This window comes from Podarcis gaigeae (genome assembly GCF_964106915.1).
Source record: "Podarcis gaigeae genome assembly, chromosome: 10".
Taxonomy (NCBI): domain Eukaryota; kingdom Metazoa; phylum Chordata; class Lepidosauria; order Squamata; family Lacertidae; genus Podarcis; species Podarcis gaigeae.
In genome coordinates this window covers 55,447,998-55,472,087 of record NC_139686.1, presented here as the reverse complement: position 1 = coordinate 55,472,087, position 24,090 = coordinate 55,447,998, and the positions used below count along the sequence as shown (strand labels likewise).

Below are 24,090 nucleotides of genomic sequence, written 5' to 3'. Positions count from 1 at the left end.
ATGGCAGATAATAAAACAGCCTTCCCCTGACCTCTCAGAATATGAACAGTTGTACTCTCTCCAGTCATTTTACTTTTATGGCAAAATGCGTGCGCTGGGTGAAGCCATATTGAATTTGTTCATGTGCTTAAGCTGCTAGTGTTTGATATCTGAAGTCAAGCGCTGAATATTTTTTAGGTGGCAGTCCAGGTTGACTCACGAAGCACGTTGGAAGAAGCTGGTCTGCAGTTTTGTTCCATTAAGATTTAAATGCTTCATTTTTAAGAAAACAAGTTACCAAGTTAATTTTGGGGGAGAAATGAGGCAGACGTCCCTCCTACCCCCCCCAAGCACTGTGAATTATAAATACTGACAGAATCCTTCAATTGTATCCATAAGCAAAAGCACAAAAGTTGTATTAGCCAAATTATGGTAACTTCCACTGAAGATCTACAATGGCTTCATGGAAGTAGGATACATCACCTTCCACATGGGTTGATAGTGTTACACCATATAGCTGTTCTGAGCAGGTTTGTTTGTTTGCTATGGAGCTCAGTTTGGGGGGCTGGGAAAGGAAGGATCCAACACCAGTTACACATAATATACTATGGGCAAAGAACGCCTGTCAAAACCCTTCTAAGCTGCCACCTCAGGATAATGGCTGACAGACTCTTAAGAGTATTTATTTACCGTAATTTTTGGCCACTTCTGCACTGTACCACAAGCAATATCATCCCACTTTAAACAGCCATGGTTTTCCTCAGAGAATCGTGGGAACTTGATAAGGGTATGGACAACTCTCAACTTACACAGGGGTTATGTTCTGGAACTTTTGGGGATAGCATGCACAACCAAAATTGTGTCTAGTCAAAACACACTAGATTAATGGCAGGTGGGATTGCCAAAGCCCTTTTTTCCTGGATGCCTGTCCCCTTTCCACCCACTTTTAAATTTTTTAACTTTTGCCAAGCATGTAAAGCTGAACGTGCAGAAGTTAAATGTGTGTAAGTTGTGAGTTACCTCTACTGAGTGTTGATAAGACCCCTATTGCCCCCATAGAGCTATAATTTCAATGGTTTAACAATTCATCCTTCTCTCAGGGAACTCTGGAATCATAGCTCTGTGAGGGGAATTCTCGGCACCCTTAGGAAACTTGAGTTCCCATGATCCTTTGGGGAAAACCATGGCAGCTTAAAATAGTATGATACTGTTCTACACATATAATGCAGATGGGGCTTGTATTATTACATTTATAGGCCAACTTTCTTCCAAGGAGCTCAAGGTAGTGGCCATGCTCTTCTTTCTCTCCGTTTTATCCTCACAGCAACTCAGTGAAGCAGGTTAGGCTGAGAGATAGTAACTGACCCAAAGTCACTCAGTAGTCAGTAGGCTTCATACCTGAGTAGAGATTGGAATCCCAGTCTCCAGCTTCCTAATCATTCACTCTAGTATTTCATACTTTTAAAGAACATATAAATTAGTTAAAAGGTGCAGCCGTCATGAACCGAAGTTTCAAGCTGCCTCTGCATTGTAAGATGCGGCCTTAAGTTATCTTAGCGTAATGCATGCTGAGCTGGTTAGTAAAGCATGAGGATGACATACAACACCAGAAAGTAACTCCTGATGAATCAAGTGCCATTGAACGGTACAGAGGAAAAGCCAGCTGACATCACAATTCATTATGCAATAACTGGAGTGAATTTTAAGTTGTGGTCAGCAGGCTAGCCCAATACATTTTGGCACCTGAGGTGAGCCACAAAATGGCGTCCCTCTGGTCAGGGAGGAAGGGGCGAATGAAGAGCTACATCAGGAACAAGGTGGAAATAACTATCTACATCGGGAACAAGGGTGGGAGGAGAACAGTAGCGCCTCCTATTTGCTAAGAGGTCACTGTGGGGATGGATCAGGTGGGTATTGCCACCCGAGGCAGTTGTCTCTCCTTGCCTCACGGGCAAGTGCTGGTGATCTGTATGAAACAATCACACAATAACGTAGGGCTGCCATAGGGGAAAAAGAACTCTTCCATTAGCACCCATAGGGGGTTTCAATGCCTAAAAAAGCCCCTAACTCAAAAATTCTTGTAACTTTTCTGGAAAAAGGCTCAACAGCTTGGGGGGTTTCCTAAAGAAAGCTCAATAATTTCTGTGGTTTCCTTAAAAAAACCTCAACAATTTTGAAATATGGCAACCTTAAATAATGTTGCCATGCACGCCACTCAGTTGAAGGTGAGCCCAAGACATCCCAGCATCTGAGGTATTATTATAAACAGTAACAACATCCCACGGTTTAAAAACACACACAAGTGGACATTTCAGGCAAATGCCACACTGTAACTCATGACAGGGCCAGCCCCAAATCCCACCCAGGTATCCTCACACAGGTGGTCATCAAGTTGGGCTATGTGATGGCTTTAAGACTCCACACAAAATGGAGGTCAAGTATATTCCTATGCGCTATAGACTCATTGTGTGTGTGCACCTGTATGTGTAAAATCAAAGAGGAACAGAACAGCATGTTTTCTAGTAGGCCCTCTAGTGCTTTGTGGAAGAGAGCCCTTAGCTATATTAAATCTTTGCAACGCGACATTACTGGCAGGTGCAATCTGTGGGCAATTCCCTCTTTTCTAAGCAGTGTTCCAAGCAAATACATGTCTAGTAAATATCACTTAGTTGCTCTTGAAATTACTCCTGTCATTTTTTCTCTCTCATGCTGCCACTGTACTACTAATCATAGAACAGGCTGCCAAAATTGAACTTATCAGTTACTGTTCATATTCAGCTGCTTTTGACAGAATTCACTGGGGCGATTTAATATGTTTAGTCCCCGAGAGGTGCCAGGTGGAGAATGGATGGTTTCTGTATGTCATCAGAGAGCGAAAAGAACTGTATTTTTTCCATTAGCACCTGCCACCTGAGTGTTTTGTCAGGTGCGCTGAAGGGGCTTGGGCTTTGATTTCGCCAATGCAAAGCACTTTTCTCTTCATGCAACAGGACGGAAAAAAACACGCACACATATGCCGCAGTTCAAAACAAGAGAATGCAGGTACTACATCTTGGCTGTGATGTTTTCCCCATTTCTTCCCTTAATCAGTAGAATGCTGATGCAGGGTAAAGGCGTAAAGGCACCTGTGAGCCTGGCAATCTCTGGAGGAAGGGCAGGATATTTAAGATGAAAGATGCTTTAAGATTTCTCCCTGCACATACAGCTCAAAAATGCCAACACAAAGGGAACTTTCTGGAATCGCAGGCCCCCTTCCTTGTATGTGTCTTGAATTCAACTATTGATCTTGTACGACGAATTTGTACCACGTTTGCCTGCCAACTGCATCTCTTTGTGTGGCTAAAATACTACACCACATTCACTCACATGAGGCAAACAGTCAAAATGGCACCCCTCTGCTACTCAGTTCTTTAATGATTTTGGAATCGGGGAAAACGGGGCTGCCTTTGAATTTTGTGGTCTCCGAATGTTAACAGCGAACATGATCTCACAACTTCCCTAATGGATATTGAATCTGGAAGCTCAAAAAATGCTGTTATTCTCAGAGGTTGGGTGATAGGTGACAAACATGAATGCATTTGCCGACTTGCCGAAAAAATTGCATGTCCCAGGAGTAATGCGTCCAGCTTTATTTCCAGAACCCCACCTCCTGAATTCAATCTCTTTTTCCTTGTATGCTATGAATTCTTAGTCTATAACATCAAAAGAGTGTATCTATTCTGTGTGAATAATTTCTGGATCGCTTGGATATCCAGTAAACACAAATTGGGCCCTGGGTTTGGGGTGTATTCCCTGTCATTTGCATCATAATACATCACCAGTGTAGAACCTTTAAACATCTGTTGTTTTTTGTTCAAACCTTGGACATTTCCTTATATTTCAGAGGACACAGCCCTACAATAAATAGTGATTGGAAATTCTCTTGCTTTCTTCCTTTCTAGCCTTTGAGATTGATAAAAATCTGTCAGTTTTTTTTGTAAAGAGGTAAATTTGATTCTACTTCAATAGCATTTTAACTATCTACTATTCACATAAAATCAAGCATGAAGTTTTGCTGCTTAGTGTTCGTTCTTTACAGTCTTGATGTTCTAATGTGAAAGAGAAAGTGGGGGGAGAGAGAGACCAATTTGTTCCCTGGTTTCAAAGAAAATGGATTCATGAAACAATCTAAAAGTGGATGGGGCAACCTTTTCCTGCCAAGCTCATGCACGTTTCTCTTTTTTTAAGGGAAATTCCCTTATTCCGAATAGGATTCCTCACAAGAAAAGGGAGAAGTTCACAGCTATGAACTCATGCCACCATAGCAGATGGGTGGTGTTTCCCCTTCACTCCTGCTTTCTAGGTTTTTATTCATTAAAAAAAGTTTGCCTTCCATTGATTGAATAGAGAGTGAAATAAGGTACACAATAGGACACCCCTCTTTTCATCAGAGAAATATTGGAGGGGATGGAATAGGATGCTCCTCTTTTCATTGGAGAAATGTGAGAGGGTATGCTAAAGTTAGTATAGTTTGTCCCCCATTTTGTGGGAGGGGCGGGGTGTAAGGGGAACAGGAGTGCTTTAGATCTGTTGGATCCACATTCTTTCCCACACACCCTCTGGAACACCTTTTTGCCTACTCCAAAGTTGAGGCCCAGTGGAGGGACACTGGCTGTCTTTCTGCAGTCTCACGGAGGAGTCATATTGCAATAAGAATTTTAAGGTCTTAGATATATAATATATGTTCATAAATGTACCAAGCAAACACATACATACATAAACCACATGTCTGAAGCAGCACAGGAAGACAGTCCCGAAACCATTTTCACTCCCAAGCTGACCAAATGTTTCTTTGCAAGGAGGGAGAAGGTGAAAAGAAGAAGAAGAGTTTGGATTCGATATCCCGCTTTATCACTACCCGAAGGAGTCTCAAAGCGGCTAACATTCTCCTTTCCCTTCCTCCCCCACCACAAACACTCTGTGAGGTGAGTGGGGCTGAGAGACTTCAAAGAAGTGTGACTAGCCCAAGGTCACCCAGCAGCTGCATGTGGAGGAGCGGAGACGCGAACCCGGTTCCCCAGATTACAAGTCTATCGCTCTTAACCACCACACCACACTGGCTCTCAAAAAACAACAACAACAAAAAAAAAACCACCCCACCTTCCTTGTTACAGGAATTTAGTAATGACATTTCAAAGGGTGACAGACTACCAGGAAAAGACTACCAGAAAAGGCAGTCAGATAAGGCATTATCAGATAACCTGGCACACAGAAAAAACAACAACATTCAAATTTCTGTTCTAGACAACCTTTTCTGTGATGTAGGTATGATGTTTGTGGGCGGTGGTCTTGGGTTACACCCCTTCTGTGATGTATGTATGGTGTATGGAGGGGTGGTCTTGAGCTCCAGGGCAGGGAATTTAAAATGTCTATATAAGGCCTTGCGCGCCATTGTTCTGGGTTCCTCCTCCCTCCTACATTGTGGTGAGTGAGGACTCTGTTGCAACAGATCAATAAAGATCAGGATTACTAGCTGCTTTGCTTCTCAATATTCTCTGGTTGGTCTCTGTAATTTTCTCCTACCAATAGGGAACCCACGTAAGGACTCTATACGGGCTCTTGGATACCCCATAAGGGGAAAAGGGCAGATTTTGTTTACAACAATATGAGGTCCAGTGCCCCACACTGAGGGTGGACCTCTGTTCTTGCCCCCAGTGAGGAGGACCTGGAGATACTCTCCCAAGAACCAGAGATTGCAGAGCATCAATTACCTATCTATTTTCTCACACTTCAAGTCTTAATCAACAGAGACTTTGGGATTTCCTTGGCTTTCCCACACATTCACAGACAGGACGATATTTTTGGAACTGGGTTTACTTAAAGTTCAGATAGTTATGAGTTGCACCAATATTTAATGTGTCTTTCCCTCATCTACTCATGCAGATCTATGTGTATGATGACTGAAAGAGGATTTACGGTTCCTGAAGGGATAATTGTCTGAGTGCAAACTATACTTAGCATTTGTTCTATATGAAAATGTAGGGCAAGCGCTTTGCTTAATTATATCCTCACGTCTCCAGTGAAGCTAACAACTTGTTTAATCTGAAAGTCATATTTATGTGGCTCATGTAGAAATGCACTTTGGTCCCTGGTGAGGTAGTTCTAAAGTATTCCTCAAACGCTGGGAGCATTTCAGGAATTAATGAAGCGGTTTTTCAAATAGATTTTTATATTTCATAGGCTGTTTCTTCCTGCCTAAAGTGGTATATGGTACATCCACTTATACTACGCTTTGGTCAAAGAGGAGGTTCAGACAAGTCACCCTCCTGCAGGTTCCACAATCATTCAGGAAATAAAGGAAGAGATGAAGAATACTCAACACAAAGCAAAGGTTCTTAACAGATCACAATCATGTGAAATGCCTTGGCTTAATAATGGATTCAAAAGTCACCTTTTCCTTAAGCTCCTACCTACTGCACCTTTTATTAAAAATATCACGCGAGGCTTCTCTAGGTAGCCAGGGTTTTTGCAGGCTGTTAATTAAAGTTTCCCGTGGCCATTTGGAGTGAAATTGATTTTTTACTGATTATGAAGAACACTTCATTCATAATTCCTTGGCTGTGCAGAAATTAAAGGTTTCTTGAATTCACAGCTGGAAAGGAGGTATGAGAGAAAATGAAGGGTTTAGCTTTGTTTGTTTTAAGTAAACTAATAGTAACAATAATGATATAAACACTGTTGTTTGGGAAAATAAATGTAATTCACCCAACAAACCACTTAAACTGGTATCACATCCCATATAAATGATCTTAAATGGTTCAGGTCCCACAGGGAGGTCGATCCTTTGCACATTTACTCAGATTTGAATCTTACTGGTCTCAGTGAGGTCTTTTTTTCTCATATAGGCACATATAGAGATACTCATTGTAAGCAACCTTGAAATCAGGCAGAATAAAAGATGATTTATCGATATTTCAGATACAGGAAAAAAAATAAGACTGCAGGCTTAAAGAAATAGACTATAACTTCCCATTGCAAACCCCACTTCCATCCACACGAACTCTCTATTATACTTGCAATTTTTGAACGTTAATAATGCATGCTCAAAATGTATAAAAATCCACTCAAAATGGTTTAAAAACGTAATTTTAGAGACATGCTTTTATATGCATGAATTTAAAACAACTATTAAGGTTGTTTTTTTAATGTGTCAAACCAACCAATCAAGTAGTTATATCTTCAGGAGGAGTGAAAGCCGATTTCCAGTTGATGGTTTTTGTTTTTGTTCCAGAGCTTCTGAAGCCGTAACATTTTTTTCTTCATTAACAACGACAAATTCACTTTGATAACGTACAGCATACAAAAGAACCACTTTGTGTCTATCCCAGAATGTAATGAATGGGAAGTAGAAGCACACCTTTTGTGCCTTGCGCTTATCTGCCCGTTGGTTCTGATGGTAGATGCGGCTGAAATTGGAGACAATGACAGGAACTGGAAGGGCAATGACTAAGACCCCGCTCAGGGAACAAATCGAGCCGAAGATCTTCCCAGCGATTGTCTTCGGCACCATGTCACCATACCTGCGGTGGGGGAAAAAAAAGGAGAGATTTCTGTTTTAAAGGTAACTCGCAATTTGCACACGTATTTAACCAGCTTAGTGAGCTTGGCTGAAATTATTATTATTATACGAAAAGGAGGTGGAAACAGGGCAGGTGTCCAGGAAAAAAGACTTTGGCAGTCCTACCTGCCATTGAACCCAATGTGTGTTGACTCTGAGATTTTGGCCTTAAGTGCTATCCCCAGAACGTGACCGTCATGTAAGTTGAGAGTCACCTGTGTACATTTCCCTAGTTAGAATTTTAATGGATAGAGCCACATTACAGTAGTACCTTGGAAGTCGAATGGAATCCGTTCTGGAAGTCCGTTCGACTTCCAGAACATTCAGAAACCAAAGAATGGTTCCTCATTGGCTGCAGGAAGCTCCTGCAGCCAATCGGAAGCCACGGAAGGCTCATTGGATGTTCAGGTTCCAAAGAATGTTCACAAACCGGAACACTCACTTCCGGGTTTGTGGCATTCGGGAGCCAAAATGTCCGAGTACCAAGGGGTTTAGGATCCAAGGTACGACTACTACTTTCATTCATAAGTAACTTTTCCTACTTTGACCCACATTCCGTATGCAGCATCCCCAGGGATGCAATCAATATTGAGATGGATGGACCAATGGCATATTCTATATTCCTGTTTATCACTTTTCTACACCTTTCCTCCAGTGACCTCAGCACAGCATACAATCCTCTCAAGGTTTTTGTTAGGTTCGACAGAAATGCACCAAAAACAGGGATGGACTTTGGTAATATCGCATCTGAGCAAGGACAAAGTTGGGTGCACCCCCCAAAAAAACATTTCGTATTTTCACAATACAGTCCTACCTTGGAAGTTGAACCTTGGAATCCGTTCCAGAAGTCTGTTCGACTTCCAAAACGTTCAAAAACCAAAGTGTGGGTTCTGATTGGCTACAGGAAGCTCCTGCAGCCAATCGGAAGCCACAGAAGCCCCATCGGATGTTTGGCTTCCAAAAATTGTTCGCAAACCGGAACAATTTCGGTTTTGCGATTTCAGTTCCGGGTTTGCAACGTTCGGGAGCCAAAACGTTTGGGAACTAAGCTGGTTGACTTCCACAGTATGACTGTAATTCCTTTTGTTACTTTGAGTAGGTACACATACGAACGCAGGTTTTCTTATTCTTATTATTTTGTGCCCCCTTGGCCCAGCATCTTATGCGGGGGAACCACACACACAGCCCTAAGTCTGGTGCTGACCTACCCCATGAACCTCTTGGCTGGAGGATGTTCAATTTATTTAGCATCCCTTCTGAGATGGCAGTGCTCCTTTTTATGGGCTGGAAGAGAGTAGCACTTCAGAGATTACATCATAAGGATGGGCAGTCAGACATGAGGAAGTGTGACTTACACAGCCTCGTCCCTCAAAAGGTTTCTAAATTGCCCTACAGCAATAGATGCTGTTCCCTCTCATTTAGAAGGAAAAAATTAAACTATTGATCAGTTCTATAGAATTAAATTTGGTGCATTTTTTTTTACTTAGGAACAGACTATAAGATACTTCTCAGCTGAAAAGTAAAAATCGTATCGTGAATTCTGCACAGAAACTTTTAAATCTTTTTTTTTGCTGGTTAAGAGTTAGGAATGAATCCAATTTATCCATGAAATAAAGCCAAAGCAGAAGAAAACTAATGTGCTACAATAATCTTCTGCCCCACTAGAGGGCATAAAACACCACCAGAAAGCAGCTGAAATGTGTCATATTTTACACAGTGAGACACAAATGTACCCAAACACATACTGCAGATACCCTCCTTTCCAGTTCAATTACATTCTCTCCACAAATGTTATACCCATGTGGGGTTTCTTGTCTAACTTCTGCTGTGCTTGCTGAAAGGGGGGGGGGGGAGATAGTACAATGACTTTTTGGTTTTATTTTGCAGCTTGTAAAAAGGGGACTGCAGAGACTGGGAAAGTAAAACAAATAGGTCATTGAACCTGACAGTGTTCCTTTTAAAAGGCAAGGTCATTCCTTACTAATGCATGAAAAAGATGAAAAACTTTAGACAGCAATGATCACAGTGGCTGATAAATAAATTAGAAGGTGGCGGAAATCAAATTTTGCAGGAAAACAGAATGGAAGCAGGGTGAGCAAATGTATTCTAATTTGTATGAGTTATTCTTGTCTGTAAATATAGGGCCTGCTGGTTGAAGAATTCAACAAGGTGTCTAGGGACCCTGAGTCTTGAAAGCCAAGTCAAATGAGTTTTATGCCACCTTAAAAATTAATAGATCTATTGTGGAGTTAACACTTTGAGGACCAGAGGCAACTTCTTCAGGTGAGTGATGCGGTCACCAAAGTGGGCAGGTGAACATGGTCTTGAGTACAGAGAAATGAAAATCATGGTGCAACAGTTGTCTGAAAAGAGTGAGGCCAAATGGGGACGCAAAAGATAGAAGGGCATATAATATATATTTCCTGTTTGGTTTATATTGCTGCTTATAGGTAAAAGGTAAAGATAAAGGACCCCTGGACAGTTACATCCAGTTAAATGTGACTATGGGGTTGTGGCACTCATGTTGCTTTCAGTCTAAGGGAGCCGGCGTTTGTCCACAGACAGCTTTCTGGGTCATATGGCCAGCATGACTAAACTGCTTCTGGTGCAACAGGACACCATGACGGAAACCTGAGCGCACGGAAATGCAGTTTACCTTCCTGCCACATCGGTACCTATTTATCTACTTGCACTGGTGTGCTTTCGAACTGCTAGGTTGGCAGGAGCAGGGACAGAGCAGTGGGAGCTCACCCCGTTGATAGGATTTGAACCACTGACCTTCCAAGAGGCTCAGTGGTTTAGACCACAGCGCCACCCGTGTCCCTATTGCTGCTGATAACACCAGTGTAAACAGGAAAACATTACAAAACAGCAAAGCCACAGTGATGATCTTTAAGGGCAAGAGGGGAGCCCCTTCTGGAGGAGCCAGCTGACAAAACAGCTCATCCCGAGAGGCAAAGTGACAAGCGACAGGTGCCGCTGAAGCTCATGATTGCTGATACATTGAATGAAAATAAATAAATACAATGCCATACAAAATACCGTATTTTTTGCTCTATAAGACTCACTTTTTCCTTCTTATGGACTGAATGCAGACTGCGCAGCTATCCCAGAAGCCAGAACAGCAAGAGGGATTGCTGTTCTGGCTTCTGAGATTCAGAATATCTTGTTTTCCTCCTCCAAAAACCTCTTGTGGTCTGGTGCGTCTTATAGAGCGAAAAATATGGTATGTCTGCTTCAGACTGTAGTATTTTATTTTATTTTTGAGATTCTGAACTATTGCATTAACTATCTGAATGAGGCTACACTTTTTGATAAATGTTGCAAAAGCTTGACAACATAGTCATAGAATTATAGAGCTGGGGGTCGAATCTAGAGATTTAAGAGGCCCATGCCCTCCATTGACGGAGCTCTCCTGCATCTCTGAGTCTTTCTGCCTTTTGCTTTCCAGTTTAGCTGTCACTAATCAGAATATGAGAAGCTCCTTCTGATCTGTAAAATGGCTCAAATCACCAAGAGTGATTTGCCATTGAAAGTTCAAGTTGTTCTGAGAAATGGAAAGCCGGTGTGGAAGTTTGTTGTGCATTAGGAGGCAATCAGCTGTATCACTAGTAGCCTGCACCTAATAATTAAGTTCCAAATAACCTGGAATATAGCACAATAGTCCAGTAAGCCATTGTAAAAGCAAACGTACAAGCAATACTGAAATGGGTTTCTTCTTCTGGGAAACAGGAAACAATCTGCAGGCAACTTTCTGTGGCCCTGTTCACAAACACACACCAAAAACAACTTTGGTTTAACAAACCCTTAATGTGTTTTCATTTCTGTAATATTCTGTTTTAGAGGACAAAAATAAAGAGCAAGTCTTTATATTTACAAAGATGGAGATTACATTTGGGTGCTGCAAATAGGAGGCAAATTGGATTGAGGAGGTATGCCAGATTCTGCATTTGAGAGTTTTCCTGTGGTGATCTTAAGTCTCTCCCATTTCCAATTATTCCTGTATTGTGAAGAATAAATATTGGGCTATTTCGGCTTAACATTTCGTATGCTTTTAATGCATGGTTCTATTTCTCCCCCCAAAATTTTACACCCAACCTAATTCTCAAGAACCAGGTGGAATATAAACCAAAACAAACAAACAAACAAACCAGCATTTATTCACAAACAGCCAAACAATTAATGTGGGAAATTAGGGTAATTCTCCAATGCTGGCATGCTTCTCTGTACATTAAAGCAAACAAACAGTCAGATGCTTTCATTTGGATAGTGGCTCGAGAAAATACCATTAGTGAAGGACAGGAATGGCCTGTGTTGAAACAGTGGAACAAGAAAGGAAAAATATGAAATAATATTATAGAGCTGTGAAATTATATTTGGCAACTGCAAAATAGGCTGCTTGTCTGTGGAGGGTGAAGCAAATCGGTATAAAACTGTTCCCTATAGCTTCCAAGCCCTATAGCTTCCAAGCTTCCAACTGTTCCCTATAGCTTCCAAGGTGACTAAACACTGGCAAGTGAGCCCTAATTAGTCATTTATTTCAGAACGGCACACTGGAGTAGTTAATTTAAAATGCCACTGGTAATAATCTTAAGTAGCATTTGGAACCATTCATGTGCATTACAAATGCACACATCTCTTGCATTCCGGTAATTTTTAGGAGGCTTCTACTTCCTGCAGTTTCTGTTTTGAAACCAGCCAGATTTGCTTCTGTCTATTTTTCCAATGTGTGCATGGAGCTCCGGATGAGCTGAGGCTCATCCTTTTCAAAACACATAAGGAAATCCTTCATGTGCACTGGATATGATAGGGTAGCCGAGTCTTGGGTTCTCAAGCTCCTACACAGTTTGGCAATAGGCTTGTGCAAAGCTTTGTGATGAATGGAATCCTATGCAGCTTTTGATCATTGCTGTTCCCTACAGGAAGGGACATGGGTGGTGCTGTGGTCTAAACCACAGAGCCAAGGGCTTGCCGATCAGAAGGTCGGCGGTTCCAATCCCCACAACGGGATGAGCTCCCGTTGCTCGGTCCCAGCTCCTGCCAACCTAGCAGTTCGAAAGCACGCCAGTGCAAGTAGATAAATAGGTACTGCTCCGGCGGGAAGGTTAACGGTGTTTCCGTGTGCTGCTCTAGTTTGCCAGAAGTGGCTTAGTCATGCTGGCCACATGACCTGGAAGCTGTACGCCAGCTCCCTTGGCCAATAAAGCGAGATGAGCGCTGCAACCCCAAAGTCATCCACGACTGGACCTAATGGTCAGGGGTCCCTTTACCTTTACAGGAAGGAAACAAGTTTGATAATTGAAAGGATTTATTCTTTAAACAGAATACTTAGAGAAAAAACTATTTTATTTTCAAGCAGAGGGCCAAGAAAACTGTGCCGCAATTAATATAGTTACAATGGCAGAGGTACAGTGGTACCTCGGGTTACATACGTTTCAGGTTACAGACTCCACTAACCCAGAAATAGTGCTTCAGGTTAAGAACTTTGCTTCAGGATGAGAACAGAAATCGTGCTCCGGTGGCACAGCGGCAGCGGGAGGCCCCATTAGCTAAAGTGGTGCTTCAGGTCAAGAACAGTTTCAGGTTAAGAACGGACCTCCAGAATGAATTAAGTACTTAACCTGAGGTTTCATTTGCCTCTGTGCTGGTGATGAGATGGTAGTACCAGAACTATTTTTGACACACAGGTGATAGACTGCTTCAAGACCAATTAAATCTTTAATGGCATGTTAATTTATGGTTGCATTTTTCTTATGATTTATGGCAGGTTTTATGAGCAACGTCGCCTGTTTAATCAGTTGACTTTAAAGGCCTGCAACAGCATTAAATTAGACTGTTTCTGTCATGACCTATGGTGTAGATAAATAAACATATGCTACTATATATCATGACATTACGTGATCTGTTCCTTTTTTCATACCCTCTGACATTTCTCTGATGAAAATAGGAATGTCCTATTCAATTAATAATAATAATAATAATAATAATAATAATAATAATAATATACCATTGATCTGGCTGGGTTGCCCCAGCCACCTTCCAACACATAAAAACATAATAAAACATTAAATGTTAAAAAACTTCCCTATATAAAAAAACTAACCTTTAGAAGTCATCTGAAGGGCTGCCTTCAGATGACTTCTAAAGCTTATATGGTTACATCTCCTTGGCTTGGGGGTTGCATAACTCCACACCCTCCCACATTTCTCCAATGAAAATAAGGATGTCCTAAGGAAAAATGGGACATTCAGGGATCAAATCAGAAACTGGGGTGACTTCTGTAAATCTGTGACTGTCCCTGGAAAATAGGAACACTTGGAAGATCAGGTTTTTTGGATCTGTCAAATGTTTAGTTACTGCGAACATCAGTAAAAATGCAAATAGCTAATGAGTGTTGGAACTGCAAATAAAAAGAAGGTACAGTGGTGCCCCGCAAGACGAACGCCTCACAAGACAGAAAACCCGCTAGACGAAAGGGTTTTCCGTTTTGGAGGCGCTTCGCAAAATGAATTTCCCTATGGGGTTGCTTCGCAAGACGAAAAAATCTTGCGAGTTCCCACGGTTTTTCCCCGCTTTCCCCCCCTTTTCCTAAGTCGCTAAGCCGCTTAATAGCTGATCCGCTGATAAGCCGCTTAACAGCTGATCGCTAGAAGCCGCTAGACCGCTGTAGCGCTAATCCGCTAAGCTTCGCAAGACGAAAAACCGCTAGACGAAGAGAATCGCGGAACGGATTCTTTTCGTCTTGTGAGGCACCACTGTATCTTTTACCACATGTGGTGGACTTGTAAAGAGGTAAAGGTCTTCTGGGAAATGATATATAATGAGTTAAAGAAAATGTTTAAAAATACTTTTGTGAAAAAACCAGAAGCCTTTTTATTGGGTATAGTGGGGGAAGAGATACTAAGAGAAGATAAAATACTGTTCATGTACGCAACAACAGCAGCAAGAATTCTTTAAGCCCAAAAGTGAAAAAAAACAAGAAGTACCAATGAAAGAAGAGGGGCATATGAAAATAATGGACTTTGTGGAACTGGCAAAGCTGACAGGAAGAATCCGGAACCAGCATGATTGAGTATTTCAAAAGGACTGGAATAAATTTACACAATATTTGAAAGATTATTGTAAGCAATTAACATCACTAGCAGGGTTGTCTGAAGACTTGTAATGAGAAATTTTCTCCCTTTTCATATTTATTTAAATTATAATGTATTTCGAAAGGATCGAAATTAGAATTGGAAAATGCATAAAATGCTATGATATAAAGATTAACTTTTGAAAACCATGAGGTGGGAGGGAAGGAAGTCGATAGGCTCTAAAGAGCCAAAGAGGTAAAGTGAATGATAATGATGTGAATATATATTGTTAAATGGAAAAAATATTATTATTATTATTATTATTATTATTATTATTATTATTATTATTATTATTGCAAATAATGGCTCACAGAAACGGTCCACAGTGGCATGCACTCACAGAAGACTATGTTTGTGATTAGAAACTTTGCAAAATGCAGGATTTCCAAGCTTCTAATTATGGAAATGGCTGTTACAATCCCTCCTGATTTCCCATGTTGCATGCTATACCACACATATGAGCCTATTGTTGTAAAGTCTGCAACAGCTCCTCCCCCCCCTCGCAAAAAAAGCCCAGCAGCAATGAAAATGAGTCGAATGCTTGACTGGATCGTTATTGACAGGCTCATAACACTTCTACAGAAGTTAAACATTCTCTTCAGCATATTGCTCCTGAGGTTTTGCTGCTCTGCAATAGTCACGCGGGGCCAATGTGCCTTTACTCTGCACAGATCAAGAAGAAATAAGGCAAGGAACAGCTGACATGAATGATCAGAGCAGACTCTGCATTATACCTCTGTCTTACCTATCTCCTTAATGGAAAAATCTCCAAGTGGCCTGCCTATAAAAAGAATGTTCCTTGCATGAACACTGTGCCATTTTTCAACACGACTGTTGCATTCTTTCCCCCTCTGAAAAGATTAGATTGTCTGACTTTTGGGGGATTCAGAAACCAGGAACATGGGCAAGATCAGAAAGAATGCATTATTTCCATCCCCAAGAACATCTTGCAAAGTGATGCATTATTGTCGGAGCCACGACTTCCCTTCAGAACAACAGAATCTCACAAGGTGAATTAATGATATTTTGGTTTCGGTGAAGGTCATTAATCTGTTGCACTGCTTAATTCACAACAACCGTCATTTTGCACTTTCCAGGTTGAATAACCAGTTTATATATGCATTCTTTTTACAACCGATTCTTCAGTTGTGATAACTTCTTGATGGAAGAAAAACTAGCACCAGAGATCACATCAGCTTTCCTGCCGCACATTTATTCCTATACCCTCTGAGAGGATGGGTGAACAAAGCATGGTACTCAAAAGAGCCTGAAGAATATGTGATGGCAGATGAAGCTAAAAGAGAGGCAATTTATTTATTTCCTTTTTTTTGGGGGGGGGGGACGTATAGAGCCGCATCCTAAACATATCTGCATGCCATGTTTCAGTCTGCCATCTTGATTCAAAATGGCACCCAGTATCCAAGCAGTGAAGACATTTGCCACTCCCACCCCTGGAAACCTTGTGCCAAATAAACCTATGCCCAAAAATGGGCAAAGTCATGCCAAAGTGATGTTTTGGCTTGCCATCTGGATTCAAAATGATGCCCAACATCGAAACAGCGACAGAGTCTACCACCCCACCTTGGGAAGAAACTATGTGCTGAGTTTGCTGACAGTATCTCAAGAGACAGGCAAACCTATGCCAAAATAATGGGCAATATCACATTGTGGTCTGCCATTTTGAATCAAATTGGCGCCTGCTGTCTTGACCTTGGGAGCCCTTGTGTCAAGTTTGGCAGTGATATCTTTAGAGGCATCAGAAATAATAGTGCGATCTCAGATGATAAATCAGCTATTTATTTGCAATTAGTTTGATAAAGAGCACAGCTGTCAACGTTTTCCTTTTTTGAAGGGAAATTCCCTTATTCCGAATAGGATTCCTCGCAAGAAAAGGGAAAAGTTGACAGCTATGATAAAGAGAGACATGGCAAGAAGTTCAAGGCATGAATTAAGCATAAGCTTTGTTACGGCAAGTAGGTGTGGGAGGAAACCTACATAGTACCAAGAACAAAAAATCATGTTCACACCCACCTATAATAAATATGTATACAATCAGACTCTGTGAAGCATCTGCAGATTTAATTATCTCTGCTGCAAACCGATAACGTTTTAATGCATTGCACGAAACTTCGCCTTCACAGACTAGGAAGCAGGTGCCCACAAGCTATCGAACGCAGGCTGTTTACTAAGCCAGGCCAAGGGAATCAGTTCCCAAAGCTTGGCTGCCCCAGCAAAGTCTAATTATGTCCATAGTACAGATGGTAAACTAAGCCACAGCAAGCTTCGGGGACCTGCCAAAGGTTTCACAGTTAGAGAAGCCATGAATCCAATGTCTGCTGGAATGAGCCTCTACAAACTCTCCCATGTGGGACAAGCTTTGGTACACGATGCTGTTGAGACATCAATTCAAAATACACTTGCTAAAAATAAGTCCATGTCTTAAGTTGCTGCTACTTACGCTGTGTTCCCATAAGATCAGGAGCCCCTCTTCCATTGCAGATTTTATTCTAAGAACAAGCAATGCCTTTATCCAGCATATAAAATGGGTAAAGGTCTGGTGAAGTGCATAATCCAGGCATAAGATGCCTTTTAAGCATCTAGAAAGTGTGATGATATACTCATACCCTATTTAAACCAATGGGGAAATTCCCATTGATTGTAGTAGACCAGTCTTATATTTTTGGGTCACATGAAGTTTGATGTAAGCAAAGTGAATAAGCAGTGCTTCAAGTTCAACTGTTTGCGAATAGTATACTTTCTGACTATGCACCTGTGTCGAGGATGGGTAAAAAGAACATAAGGGTGGAAGGTTAGGTAATAAATAGAAGCAAAAAAAGGTACTTTGGCCAGATACCCAAAGTTCGAAGGATGTTCATAATTACATTTTCATTACTTAAACAAATCAATCTTTTTTATTTATTTATTAAATTTGTATACTGCACTTCATCTGAAAATCTCAGGGTGATTCACAACATAAAAATACAAAATGAGAACACAAAACACACAATAAAAGGAAAAACACATCGGTATACCATAAGGCCGATGTCTCATAATACAGTATCTAGAAAACTGATATGGGGAGGTATAAGAAGTCTGAGTCTTGTGGTCTTTAAAGCCTTATATGTGTACTATTCGGCTCCTCGCTAGCAGTCGGTGTGCAAGTGATTGCTAGTGACAGAGTAGACCGCAGCATTTTATGTTGTCCTCTATGGTAAGGCAGAATAGTCAAGTGCCTCTTGTTCATGAACCTAAATAATCTCATATTGTGGTAACCTCGGTCTCTGTGAGCATTTTAATTCACATAGATGCCACGAGTGCGTTCTCTTATTCAAACCATAGACGGTAACTATAGTTGCTCCATTAGGAAGCTTGCCAGATATGTTCTGGAATGGTTGATAAAGCTTCTGCTTGTTATATATATATTGAAGAGTAACAACCATCAGGTTACTAGGTCTTCGGAAGCTCACATTCTGAAACTTCAGAGGTTGGAGCCTTGAAGCTAAAGGTGATTTCCAGTGGAACTGGCCATGAGGCCTGTGGAGTAGGGATACAGCTTTATGGCACCTGATGCAGGCAGATGATGGAGCCTGGCAGGTCAGAAGAAGAGCGCTCAGCTACGCAGGTGCCTCAGGGTGGATCCTGATGATTGTGATAGGGTGGAAGAGTGAACTGTGTTATGTATTCAGTGGTCCGTGTTTGCCTGAGCTTGAGTCTGGACTAAGGATTCTGAGCTCCTGTGTTCTGATTTGATACCTGATATCCAATCACAGAACATTTCAGGATTTGGGCCTCTGCCATTGGCCCTCTGAGTCATGATTCACAGCTTGGAAGTTTAGACAGCCAATCACGTTGGGAGTGGGAGTGGCCCAGGCCTTCAGAAATGTATATAAGCAGTTGCTTTGCCCTTGTTATCCAGTTATGTAGTTCAATAAAGGTTCTTGCTGTTATCACTGTGTCTAGCCTCATGGGAACCCATCTACACTTCAACCCATTCAGATGGGTTGTTATTGTTGTTGTTGTTGTTTTCTATTTTCAAGGAGAATGTGCTGCACATATCTGTACCCACTGCCCTTCGTATGCACTCTGTGTGTGTTGGGGGAGAGAGTCTGAACAGTCCTTGCCCCAGATACTAATCAGGAATAATAGATTTCCCTTCCTAGCAAAGAAGATCTGGTAATGTCAGGAACATAGCCTGAGAAACTGCTTTCATTATTCCCTTTAAACAGTTTTATTTCATTTGAGAATGGTATCTGAGATCAAGCTAAGCAGCTGATAAACAAGAGCATTGTATCATTTTGCTTATTGCCATTATTCTCAATGGGGGAAAAATGTTTCCAGATTTCTATCTCAGCTTCAGGCAAACCAGGAACACGCAATATGGTTTGCGCCAATGAGAGATTGATACTGGCACAACATTTACATGAAGCTCTGCCAGTTACTGAGCACTGCAGTGAATAAACGGTTCAGAGACACTAATTATAAGTTTGCTGTATCCATGGGATGCTATATTAAGATAGAAAACCTTCATACTAATATAGTAGCAGACAGAGCAATCCTACTCATAAGTAAATCTTATTGAATTCAATGGGGCTTTCTCCCTAGGTGCTACTTTCATTTCTAACCCTTTTGAAACCCCCTTTTATTGTACTCATTCTTGTTCTACCTTTCCTGAGAGGGAGAAGAAAATAACCAAAAGTCTCTTCAGCATGAGCTAAGATCCCTCTTGCAAATTCTTTTCTATACCAATATGTTCCCACACCTCTCTGACTTATTTCCATCGGCCTCTGGAAAAGCTCATATAAACTGAAGGAAAGAAAAGAACTATCTACTGTTCTGAGGGGTGAACAAAACGGGGGAGAATCAGGTATGCCAGGATTCCGAGTTCAGCTAGTTAAGAAAGGAAGGCTTTTCACAGCCAAGGTTCCCTTTCATTGCAGGTCAAATATCTGAGAGCATATAGTGGATGGTTCACCTTTCATTCCTCTTATAATCCCTCCTAGCAGCCTTAATTCATTCCTGCTGAGCCCAGTTAAATCTCACCCTCTCTCTACGAAACACCCACCCACCTGAACATGAGCGCTTTGTCTCCTGGAGGAAACTAACTTTCTCCCTGCTAGTCATAGCAATGCCAGTTTTTAAGGATGACTTGCTTGTCGTACCTTTACCCCGCAGATAATTGCACCCAGCATAAATGTGGTGCTCAGCAACTGCATCCGTGACCTTGCAATGGTGCTGAAGGAAAGCCTGGCGCTAAAAAAAGAAAGTTAAACATTATCCCTGTGCTTAAAAAAGTATGCAGATGTTAAAGGCCCAGGAACGCAGGAAAAAATGGGAGCTCTAGCTCAGGAGGAGGCAAGGTTTACCTCGCCTGGGCCAGTTCATTCCAGTGGAGATCCCTCCGTGGTCAGGATTGTGCCCCCACACCCGCGATTTCCAGCATCTGCGCAGACACGATTTCCAGCACAATGGAAACAAGTCCCCATGCCACGCTGCGCCATGCTGGTTTAGTGCAGCATGTGGGGACTCACAGAGTGGGTGGCTCAGTTCAGGGGTGGCTCATGGGCTGGTTAAATGACTCACATGGGCCGCTTGTGGCCCCTGGGTCTTAGGTTGTGCTATGTGCCGGTATGGTTGCTCGAGAGCGAACAGGCAAGACTCCCACCGGTCTTTTCCAGGCTTTATTATCTGTACAAAAACATTTACAGTGCAGAGCGTCTCAAGTCCATGTCTGCTCAGTCGCTAGCAGAATCTGGGAGTGGGCGGTCCTTAAACTTTCCCCAGCATAACAGTCTTTTGACCCCCATCCTTCTCCTCCCCTCTGAGGAGATTTCACCCCTCCCATATCCAAGAATCTGCTGATGTTCTCTGCTGATTCTCCAGAGAGGAGGGGCGGTTTCTGCTCTCTACTTACTCGGCTCCAGCCTCACATCAATGTGTCGGAGAGAGAGACTGAGTGTTAGAGAGAGATCGTGTGTATAGATAAGGTTGCTGCTAAGAGCAGCTGCAGACACTCAGTGCAGTTCAGCATTTTTGTTTAGACCTCATTTAGCTCTGTATATAGTTGTGTATTATAGTTGTAGATAGAATAAAGAAGATATTCTCCAGAGCTGCTCTCCGAGTCGTTTATGCTCTGCTATACTCTGCTATACTCTGCTGTGCGACGACTGTCTTCTTGTTGGAGTGAATCCGGCGCTCACAACTCTAAGCTGTGAGTCCACAGCACTTTGACCTGTTCCTGTGCAGAAGGTGGTCTCTGGAAATGCTACCCAGCTCGCCTGGCCCAGTCGGGGCTGAAGTGGATGAGTCCAGTCGGTGGCACTGGCTCAAGGGCGATGCTGACACCCTCTCTGCGTGCGAACCGACTGCGCAGAGAGGGCGTTGGCAAAGGGGGACTTGTCTCTCCCCTGCTTTGCTCAGGCTCGGTGTTGTGGCTCTCTCTAGCATCTTCCGATCCATGCATCCCTTCCCCACTGGAGGCGGGGCTTCCCTCCTCGCCGGAGGAAGAGCTGCTTCACACGATCTTCAGAGGCTCCCTGTAAGCCAACTGCTCTTCCACCTCTCGCCTCTGAGCTGATGGCAGTTCCCTGACAGGTTGCCTACCCCTGCTCTAGCTAGTACTACCTGCATCTACAAAATTGATTGGGGGGGGGGATGGAATTCTTTGTTAAAGAGCTGTCACTTGAGCATGCTCATATTGAGCCACAGAGACGGCTTTGCACACTTCACTGCAGATCGCCTCTGGAGGAACAAGGTGGGATGAACCCCAAAACCCAAACATGCTAGTGACTGCCTTTTGCATTTCAATGAGCTGGGCATTGGACAGATGTTGCTACCTAATCTGATTTAGGTTACTGTGCTCCCCCAATTTAAGCCCCACTGAACTCAATGGGATTTACATCTGAATAGGCATGCATAGGATCGCACGGTTACACCCTGATCTTCAGGGTTACTTACTTATTCTGCGAAACACCACGACTATCAGTAAGTAATCTGAAGATTGCAGTCAGAGGTTCCACCCCATGACATCAGTGATAATGGCTTTATTTCTTTCAGCCTGCATCTGATCTGAATCTCTGCCCCAGAGGTTAAAGGTTCTGTTTCCAATTATTGGCTCCCCAAGTCACCCAAAACCACTCCATTTTCACCAGTGATACATCCACACTGCTAATTTTTTTCTCTTGGCAACACTGCTAACTTCCCTGTGTTCCCTCCATCTTTGACTATCCCATCTTCTCTATTTTTGTGTCTATTGGAAAATAATTTCAAGCCTAAAGCCAAGCCCTCGGCCATCCTATAAGGTGTTCATTTGTTCAGATATAGTCAGAATACTCTGCCCAGCTACTGCTGAGCAGTCATGGGCTCCTTTTTAACCCCTGCCACCTGTTGGGAAGAACAGCAACAGTGCTTGCAGTTAGTTACCTGAACCATCTGGGGGCGATGGAAATACAACATATTCTTTCTCCTGTTGGTTCCTTCCTTAGGAACTACTTATTGGCATACAGATCACTTCCCTTTTCACTTTTATTTCCTCCTCCTACTTCCGTCAGTCTTTTCTTTGTCTTTGTGTTCTCTTTGTCTTTGGTTCTCTTGACTGCATGACTCCATATTAGAGCTTGTGCTCGAATGCCTTTGATAAACTGGAGTTAATTGACCTTTAGTTTCTTTATTCTTTCAACCAGCAATCTTACCGTGCTATTTATTTCGACACACCGCTGCAATATATTTAACAAGTTCCAATACCATCAAGTTATTTCACTGAAGCAAACATGCTCCAAATCCAAAGGAAAAAGGCACGAAACCACCAATTATCCTTTCCTTTGAATACAACTTTCATTTGTGCACAGCGACGCCATAGACTTAAGCTAATTTCACAGCTATTTCCTCTTCGCAGGGAACTCTGACCCTTCACCAGAGGGCTAGGGATACATATGAGAGGACACAGATGTAATATATAAAGAGGCTTGTCTTGTCCAGGGTACTCTCAGTGCTTTGAGCTGACCTTTATAACAAAACTGACAAACGAGCATTCCAAGTTGTCAGTTTTCCCCTTCCATATCCATTTTCTCCCTGCTGCCCTCTTCTCCTTCTGCTTCAGCCAGATGCCTTTCAATCACTTTCCAAGCTGTGTTGGGTTGTGGGAGGTGAAACAGGTATTATCAGCACCCAGGGTCAGGGAAAAGGCAAGCACACAGGCAGGGCAACACAACCAGTTTGAACAAGCATTAAGATTTGCTGCTACAGTGTTCTTCTGCCATTGGAATTGTGCAGAAAACTCACAGCACGGATGAAACACGAGTCTTGTTTTTCCTATTGGCTGTGTTTTCTCCAACAGAATTTGCTAGGAAACTATACTTCCTAGTTGTTGTTGTTTAAAAAAAGTTTTTATCAGTTGAACTAATAAAGCACTGATATAGGTCTGTAGGCTAGATAAGCTGCTAGAATATTGTAGCGTAGATAAATTCCTAAAGTTGGCCAACGCTTCAGCCTCCCCAGGCATGGCATCTGTGAATCTGGATTATGGAAGTGGAAAAGGAACGAGTGTCCAGATCTGTTAATTGGCTGGATGTTCCATGCCATAGCAAACACTTTCTGCTTTGCAAAATTAAGGACTGGCTCCAATATTTGCTATTTTTGTTATTTATAACATTTATCAATCAATGCTTTGCCCAAAGGCGCTTGATGCAACATACAATATTGACAATATTTGCTAATTCTCCTGTTAAAAGATCTCCCCGGAGGCTGATAACTGGAGGAAGTATCATTTGACCAAGGACAGAGCTCCTATTTCTTGGCAGAATTTGTCTGAATGTCAGCAGTGCTGCTAGGGAGTGCAGGTTGTTGTGCTACAGGTCTGGGGCAGCCCCACAGCTCAGGATCCTCCCAAATCACTCCCCACATCAGTAGCAGTTGCTACTGTTGCTTCCTCCTTTCCAGTTTGTTTCTGTTTCAAAGAGCAGCCATGCTGCAGAGCAAAGCTCCTAACCATAGTGCCCACCTTCTTCCTTTCCCAGAGGGCTGCCTGTGAAATGAAGATTGCAGGTGCTTCATTCTGGAACATGTCTATTCTGTAAAAAGTGGGGAAGTGGATAGGGAAGGGGATAGTACGTCTCATCAATTTACTAGCACCTCCACTGCCCACTGCTATGCCACCTAGTGAGGGAGAAGGACCAAGTGATGCATAGGGATAATAATAATAATAATAATAATAATAATAATAATAATAATATATTTATACCCCACCCATCTGCTTCCAACAGAACACTAAAATACAATAGGAAGAAAAGAGTAGGGCCCCATCTCTTTCTTCACAATGTTTTAAAAGTTGCTCCATACAGAAAGCTGTTCATGTATGCTACAACGACCGCTCAGATGTTACTAGCC

The 24,090-nt window shown here is 42.3% G+C and overlaps 1 protein-coding gene and 1 long non-coding RNA gene across 2 annotated transcripts in view; both read right to left on the bottom strand.

Moving 5' to 3' along the window:
- The window catches only part of LOC310825730, a 519,499-nt gene that overhangs the window by 75,998 nt on the left and 419,411 nt on the right, over positions 1–24,090 (bottom strand). The window lies entirely within an intron of this gene.
- The window catches only part of KCND2 (potassium voltage-gated channel subfamily D member 2), a 279,387-nt gene that overhangs the window by 8,884 nt on the left and 246,413 nt on the right, over positions 1–24,090 (bottom strand). Inside the window, exon 3 of the mRNA XM_083699258.1 lies at positions 7,376–7,538. Coding sequence (XP_083555384.1) covers positions 7,376–7,538 — 163 coding nt within the window. The remainder of the gene's footprint in view (positions 1–7,375; positions 7,539–24,090) is intronic.